We start from the raw sequence: 8,072 nt of genomic DNA, 5'->3' as shown, positions 1-8,072 counted from the left end.
AATAGAGTATTTTGTGCATGAGTATTTTTAACAGGTTGCTTACTGCATAATCTGTTGCTATAGTATACTGCATGAATGTAGTCTAAATGCATTGTTTAATATATCTTACCTGCTCTAATTTTGTCTTGTTCACTTTTTTCTCCTATCAAATAGGATGTGGCAGCACTAGAGAGCCAGCCTTTACTGGGATTCACAGTCAGTGAAGTCAGAGATGAAAACTCAGAGTCTAGAGTGTTCCATTTACTGCACAAAAACACTTTATTTTACATATTCAAAGCAGATGATCCCCATTCAGCTCAAAAGTAAGAAACTGTTTGAATTCATTCCTGTTAGTTTTTCTAGGATTAACGTTTCATAAATCATACATGTTAATATTCATGGATTAAGCACATGTACAAAAGGTGCATATTGAATAAATAAAGTTTTAAAAATAACTTAAATTCAGGTCCTGACTTCATTAGGGCTTTGGAAAAAAAACTTGGTTTTGTTTCTGTTTTTCTTTAAATGAAGAAGCAGACTATCCTCTACAGAGGAGTAAATGTAGGAGAATGGAAAAAATCTTTTCTTTTTCGTAGTCTATTCCATCATCTCTCTCCCACATCCACTCAAGTGAAACTTGAATGTTTTCTTTCTAGAAATCCACAAAATGTGTTCTAAAAGCTAACTGACCTGTCCCCGTTTTTGTTTCATTTCCAGCTATATGTGTGAGTTATTTTATATGAATATATGCACTAAAAAAAAGGGAAGCCTAAAAAGTAAGGTACAGAAGCTTGAAGTGTGTATGCAACTGTGCACAAGCATAGGAGCACGTTTAATATGCTCAAATGATAAGTCTGAATTCAAAGCATTCACACAAACTGCTTTAAGTCCTGCTGCCATGTCTGAATTTGGAGTTAAACTTAATCAGTTTATGCCTTGAGTTTATTTTATATAAAATAACCTAGAAATCTGGTCCTTAACCAGCAAAAACAAACCAAAACCAACACAATTTGCTGTGTGAATCATGGAGTAAACTAGAAGTGACCATACAAGCAGTACATTTATTTGAAGGATTTCAGTAATGTTCTCTCAAATGAATTTTACATTAATAAAATAGATTTCATTGGTTAACTAGTTCATTATTTAATTCGTTCAAATGGATGTAGGTAGAGTTTTGTGTAAATAGGGTCATTCTAAAAAACAAAGCATCTGTGACATTGGGAAATTTTAAACAGGAGGAACATACTTAATGACACTTCTCTGACAGAGAAACAGAGTTTTTGTTAGCTTTTGGGGGGCATATCTTGTCTTACAGTGTTTGGTTTCCATTAAGTGGAAACACAAAAATCCAATAGTTGTGTTTTCCAGTTCAGACAGTAGCTTTTGTAATCAGTAGGGAAAGTTGGAATTGAATATGTTCTGCTGAGGCTAGGAGTAATGCTAAGCACCTTAAATCACAAGCTTTCTCCAAGTATTTAATATCCTTAATAGATTTATGTGGAACTTACAAGATAAATCCTGCTTTGATAGCATTAAAATTGAAAAACAAAGAACTCTCTTGGCCTGTTTTCATTAGTATATGTTGTTTTTCCCTCTTAGGGTCAAAGAAACATCTGATGTATTTTTGTAAGCTTTAACAGACGTTTACTTTTGCTGAGCTTTTTTTTGAATATTTTTAGTCCAGTAGTATGCTCAATGCTGAAAATGCCTGTGAATTTGTTGTGTTTTTATTCCTAATAGCATTTTAGTTATTTTTTATGGACAAATGACAGTGAAAAATACAGTGAGCCCTAAGAAGTAAGGGATAGTGGTTTGAGATATCAGCTTGGCTTAAATGTGAGTGTTCTCTGTGGCTTCCTCCTTCAGCCCCAGCAGTCCTTCACTAATGCCCTTGTACCACTGGCAAAAGCAACAGGCCTGGGCTATGCAGACAGCTGCCTCAGCTCTGGTAGTGTCCTCACTTATCCTGGGCCATAGCTGCCATGAAATCAGAGAAGGGTTTTTGTTGTTTTTTATAAAGGGTATCCAGAGATATTATTGAAGTTGATGCAACTGTAGCATTTCCTGCTTTTTTCTTTGATGTAACTTAAGTCCAGGGGAATATATATATATATATAATAATAAATATAATATAAATATATATATATATATATAAACATATGTATAATCTGGCCTTGTATGAATACTTACTACATTTTAAACAGGATTTTTGGCATTTGCACAAACAGAACAACTGGCAGTGGGAGCATGATACCACTTGTGTCAGTCTGCAGGGAGTGGGCAGCATAATTTGCAGTTTAACCAGCAATTCCCTAACAGTGTTTTGTTTTCCAATAGGTGGATAGAAGCTTTTCAAGAAGGCACCGTACTATAGCAGTGTCAGCAAGTCTAAAGCAAAATGTCCAAGGATGATGGTAAACCAGAGTACAGAAACTGTTAAAAGAAATTGAATCCTTCCATGTCAACCTACCCAAAACTGTATATTTGTCTGCATTAGGAGTTGTTGCATTTTTAGTGTAAGGTAATATTTTTTTAAAGAATTGTGTGTATTTCTGTGTTAATACAAAATGTGTTATTTATTAAGTTCCAGTGTTTACTTTGATGGTCAAAATTGCTTGTGAGGTCTGCATTGAGGCCCAAAGTGCCCTTGTCTTAGAACGGCAGGTGGTTGGTCAACATATCCTTGAAGTTTGTGCTCCTATTTAAAAAAACAAAAGCAGCAAATCTGTTGTAATTGTGTAATTTCTCATGGTTTGTGTATAGGCCTTCAGCTGCTGATACACAGCTTGCAACATAGCAGGAGCAGATCAAAATAGGAATTTTAAAGATTTTGAATCTTTGTTGGCTACGTAAACTCCTATAAGAGAATTGTATGATAATGCAGTTCCTTTCCTTGAATAGCAGTTGAACTCTTGCATACCAATTAAAATAGTACCACAAATTATGTATCACAGAAGCAATTACAAAGTACATTTGTAAAAATGAAAAAAGAGAAAAGGGGAAAATATTTGAAAACAGACTTAGCAAGCACAGAGATAAAGCACTAGAGCTTCTACAGTCCGACAGATACCAAAAAGACTAAATGAGTTACATCCAAACAATTTCAGGATATGTTTTTTTTCCACTAGTAATTTAAAGCAGTATTTTATTATTATTATTTTTTTTTACTAAAAAATCGTTTTTTGCATAGTTTGTTTCAAAACTGTGTCAGATAACTTCTGTATGCAGTAGGAAAGACTGTTTTAAACTATTGTTCAGAGAACACTAAACACGTATATGCAGCCCTTGTCCCAAAAACTTACACTATTGTATATTTAAATGTTATGTTTAAACTGGAATTGCCATACCAACAAAACACAGCTTTTTTTTTAGTGCAGATGGCATGGAAGTGTATGCGATTATTTGAAATACTTGTTGTTTACACTATGATTTGTTCTGTTTGACACTTTAAAAAACCAGGTTTTTTTTTTTTCCTTTAAGAAAATTGTCAGTATACCTCATTGGAAAATACTTGCTGATGATTTTGGTGCATTTATTCTACTTCAGTTTTTTAAAAATTGTTAACACTGTAATAGCATAAATGGAACTTAGAACTATGAAAAGCACATGATAGGAAGCCATTTTTATGTCAAAAGCAATGCACATGTAGCCAGTTAATTATGCTGTATGCAACACTGTTCAGTAGTCCTCTCTACTCAACTTCAGTAGTCCTCTCAAGCTACTTGTGGAAGCAGGATTAAGAGCAATTAACTTTCAAATTAATAGTTTTAATCCACATTGATAGCTGTATTAAGGCCTCACAAAGGAAACAAAATGATGAGAGAACAGTAGTGATCACAAAAAGGCCAAGAATGAAAATACGAACCAAAATTCATATGCCCTCAGATACCTCCAGATCAGGTCTAAGGTAATAACACAGACAGCTCTGGGGAGATTTGTTCTCCAGAGCTTCCGTTAAGTTCATTGTGGGCTTCAAAACCTAATGTTTAAGTATATGAGGAATTTTACTGACTTCAGGCATTTCAGTAGAGTACGTTTCTGAATCAGGGATTTAAGGCTGTAGATTTGGCTTCTCTGGTGAATGCTAGAGATTTGACCAGATAGCGTTTGAAATTCAGTGGGAGCTGGAACAAAGCCTTTAATCACTTTTTGATGCAAATATGATAAACGGATTTTCTTCTCTTTTTATATATAAAGGGCTTTTACTTAGTCTTTCAAAATCAGCGGGTGACTGAAGCCAAGTAAGCTATCTGCATGCCTCTTCAGGGTGATTTCTGACATGGGTTTTACCATACCCGAAATAAATCTGATACCAGTGTAACACAGATGTGATGTAGCTGTTCTGATTGATGCTATCCAGGGGAAGAACTGCTTAATATTTTTATATGGACTGCACACCAACTAAGATGGAAAGCCATGAAATGACAAACAATAAGGAATTTGGTTAGAAGCAAGTTTTATTTAATTTATGTTCTAATACTGATTTCCTTGCTGCAAAACTGAAATAAAGCAATAAAAGTCATAACACAGGCTGAGTAGGATGCCTGAGTTCTGCCTCGTGTGGCAACAAACTACCTCTCAATGACTTAGATGCAGTGAGAAAACAGTTCAGCAGTTCTGTAGAAGTCAGAGGACTTCTTCCAGAAACAGTTAATCAACAAATTGTCTGTGACAGAAACGGATTTGAACAGAGCCTTAAAAACCACAGTGCACATATTGCAGTCTAATTGTGAGAAATAAATGAAATTGTCTTTATGAGCATGTTTGAATATTTCTTTTTCCTCTTTCTCCAGCACTAGTGCTTTATATCATGTGGAGAACCCACAACATAGGTTTTTCATAACATTCTCAGATTGTTGCTTTTCAAACTGTTAGTCTGTTTCTCCACCCTGCCTCCCATCCTGTTTCACTGCCATCAGAAGTAATGTCACTTCTAGATTCCACTCTTACATCAGCAAATTCACTGAACAAGACCAGCAGTTTTTAAACACCTGGCTACCTCTTCTTATACACACCTATAGTTAATAATTTAAGACTGGTTAGTAGACAATGAGACAAACATTAGTATTGGAGATTAGTTCTAGGATCTTTATTCTTGGGTAAATGAAAGGTCTATGGTAATGAATTGTCTTTAAGAAATCTTTGATGTAAAGCTTTCTTTTATCCCCAAAGGACTTGAAACAAACGGATAGCTGAACAACCATGGAACACATTTTACTAGAAAAGGTGTGTGTGTGAAAATTGGTTACCAAATTATGTATGTTACATCATAATGGAAAGAGATGTTTGGAAAGACACATTCAATGCATTTGTTTGCTGTAACTGCCATCCCTTGTATGTACCATCTACACACGTTTTTATTTGGAGTAGTCATAAACTGTGCTGTCTAAATGAAAGAATAGAATCTTTATTTTGTAAATGAAAACAGCTCAAAGTTGTTGTAAATATTCCTGTGTATATGTATCATTTTTGTATAAACAAATTCACATTACCTGAGTCTCTGTTTGTTTTTGAAATATTTTCAGGTTTTTGTGTTACCTAATTCATTTATTTACAGCTTTCCAAGCAACAAAATTAGCTGTCATTATCTTGCACATCTGTATTGAAGTCTGTACTGTGTTTTGCCCTTAGAACCAGTAAAAAGTCTGAAAGGTAAGTTGTGTGCACAGACTGACAGCCCACTGCTGGATCTGACAGCCTGACACAGTACTCTTAAATGGGCTTCCTCCTGTCATTGCATGACAAGTGTGATTGCATGCACTTGTTAAAAAAAAAAACTATTTTTGCTATGAATATTATTTCCATATTTGTGTCCTGCTGTCTGTGGTCATGTCATGTGGTCATAACATTTGAACTCATTTATTTAAATTAATTCTTCAACACATTATTACAGATGTACTGCTGGCAAAGAAAGCATCCCACAAAACAACCATCCTAAAGGATTAAGAGAGTTGCACTTACGTAATGTCAAATGAAGGGTGTTGCGTTATTAAATCCTTTGACAAAATCTAGTTCAGCTGTCTGAACTAGTCTATTTAAGAATGCTTGAACCACAGTTTCTGCTGGCATAAGGACTTCAGCAGGGCCTGTATGGGAGTGATTTATTCTGCTGCTCCTTGTGCTTCCATGACAGAAGTCTGAAAGCAGTTTTTTGGTAACTTGCAATAACAGCATGAAAAGAGTTTTGCTTCTACACGTGTTTTTGATAGGGATGTGTCTTACAATCCTTGCTGACACAGCTCCGTGGACATGCCTTGGTAATACAGAACAAGCATGAATTGGGTCACTTGCTAAAAAAGTCAAAACATTTCTCATTGGTTACAGGAGCAGTTCTGCTCTATGGAGAATATGAGAGTACTTGTACAAAATGAGCTTTGGTGCAAAATCCTCACTGTTTGTTAATCTGCAACAAACTCCTTCATTTAGAAAGTGGGTGTGCAGATCAGGCTTGTGTGGGAAGTGATGAGCATTATACATTACATGTATTCTGTCATTCCACACTTTCAGGAAATGCTGAGCCAGTTAATTGCTCAAATTTAGAATTTTTTCATCATGTCTATTTGCATTTGCCTTTTGGGTATGTGTGTGATCAATAAGCAAAATGTGATGCTTGTAAATACTGAATTAGTGATCTTGAGATTGTGTGGTGAGATGTGCTGCAGCTGTGGGGCCATGGTAGGAGGAACAGTAAAGGAGCTGGCAAGAGTGAATGATTTTATTAATGTCAATATAAAAATGGCTTGTATTTTTTTATAACTCTGGTCCAAAAGAATGTAGGGACAAGTTTGCTGATGGCACTGAGCTGAGTGATACAGTTGATACAGCAGAAGAAAGGAATGCCATTCAGAGGAACCTTGATGAACTCAGAAGTTGGGCCCATGTGTATGTAATGAGGCTCAACAAAGCAAAGTACAAGGTTTTGCACTCGGGTCAAGGTAATCCCAGGAATGTATACTAACTGGGAGAAGAAATCCTTGAGAGCAGCTCTGCTGAGGACTTAGGGGTCCTGGTAGATGGAAAAACTTAAGATGAGCCAGCAGTGTGGGCTTGCAACTTGGAATGCCAACGGTATCCTGGGCTGCATCAGAAGAGGGATGGCTAGCAGGGGGAGGGAGGGGATCGTCCCCCTCTACTCTGCCCTCGTGAGGTCCCACTCGAGTACTGTTTCCAGGACCACGGCCCCACAGGAGGCTATAGCACAGGAGGGATGCTTTAGAGAGGGTCCAGAGGGGAGCCACAAAGATGCCCAGAGGGCTGGAGCACCTCTCCAGGTGAGACAGGCTGAAGGAGCTGGGCTTGTCCAGCCTGGAGATGGCTGCAGGGAGACCTCATTGCAGCCTTCCATTATTTAAAGGGTGATTATAAACATGAGGGAAATCAAATGGGTAGATCGTGATAGGACAAGGGGGAATGGTTTGAGAGGAGAAGAGATGTAGATTAGATTGGGAAAGATTTTCACAGAGAGAGTGGTGAGGTGCTGGCACAGGTTGCTCAGAGTTGTTGTCGGTTCCCCATCCCTGGGGATGTTTAAGGCCGAGTTGGGTGAGGTGCTGAGCAACCTGGTCTAGTACTTGATCTAGGGCTGACAGCCCTCCCGGCAGCAGTGGGACTGGAACTTGATGATCGGTGAGACATCTTCCAACCCAAGCCATTCTATGGTTCTGCGGCATCGGCATGAAGCTGTTCCCTCGGCACACTGGGATGCCCTGCTGTGGCATGGAGACCACTTGCGTGTTGCCAGGGGCCTGCTGCTTTCCCAAACAGCGCCGACATCGAACTGCTTTTGGCTGCAATCACTGCCTAGGGATGGCTCTTCCAAACGCTGTCGGCTGATCTCCTACACTAATTGAAACTACAGGGGGCCTTAAAGTCCCTTCCACTCCATGCTATCCCACGGCTATTCACGGTGTGGCGAAGTACTACTTCACCACGCAGACGTTTCAAACCGCATCAAGCAGAAGCGCCTCAGCGCGAGGAGTCCCCCGAGCTGCCACAACCAAAAGCGCGCGTTCTGTGCAGCTCCACCGCCTTCCTCGTTCCTGCGAAGGACGCCCGTCTTCGCGTCCCGCACGGCAGCACGGCGGCCCGCCGCC

The 8,072-nt window shown here is 38.4% G+C and overlaps 1 protein-coding gene across 1 annotated transcript in view; it reads left to right on the top strand.

Annotated features, from left to right (window-relative positions):
• Positions 1 to 5,470, top strand: part of FGD6 (FYVE, RhoGEF and PH domain containing 6) — a gene marked incomplete at its 5' end in the record, with an annotated part of 58,835 nt that extends 53,365 nt beyond the window's left edge. The window contains 2 exons of the mRNA XM_019611304.1: positions 154 to 302; positions 2,317 to 5,470. Of these exons, the coding sequence (XP_019466849.1) occupies positions 154 to 302; positions 2,317 to 2,353 (186 nt within the window). The remainder of the gene's footprint in view (positions 1 to 153; positions 303 to 2,316) is intronic.
• Positions 5,471 to 8,072: the final 2,602 nt, after the last annotated feature.

This window comes from Meleagris gallopavo, chromosome 1 (assembly GCF_000146605.3).
Source record: "Meleagris gallopavo isolate NT-WF06-2002-E0010 breed Aviagen turkey brand Nicholas breeding stock chromosome 1, Turkey_5.1, whole genome shotgun sequence".
Lineage (NCBI taxonomy): Eukaryota > Metazoa > Chordata > Aves > Galliformes > Phasianidae > Meleagris > Meleagris gallopavo.
Note: the sequence above shows the minus strand (reverse complement) of the source record. Positions and strands in the feature narration are given on the sequence as shown.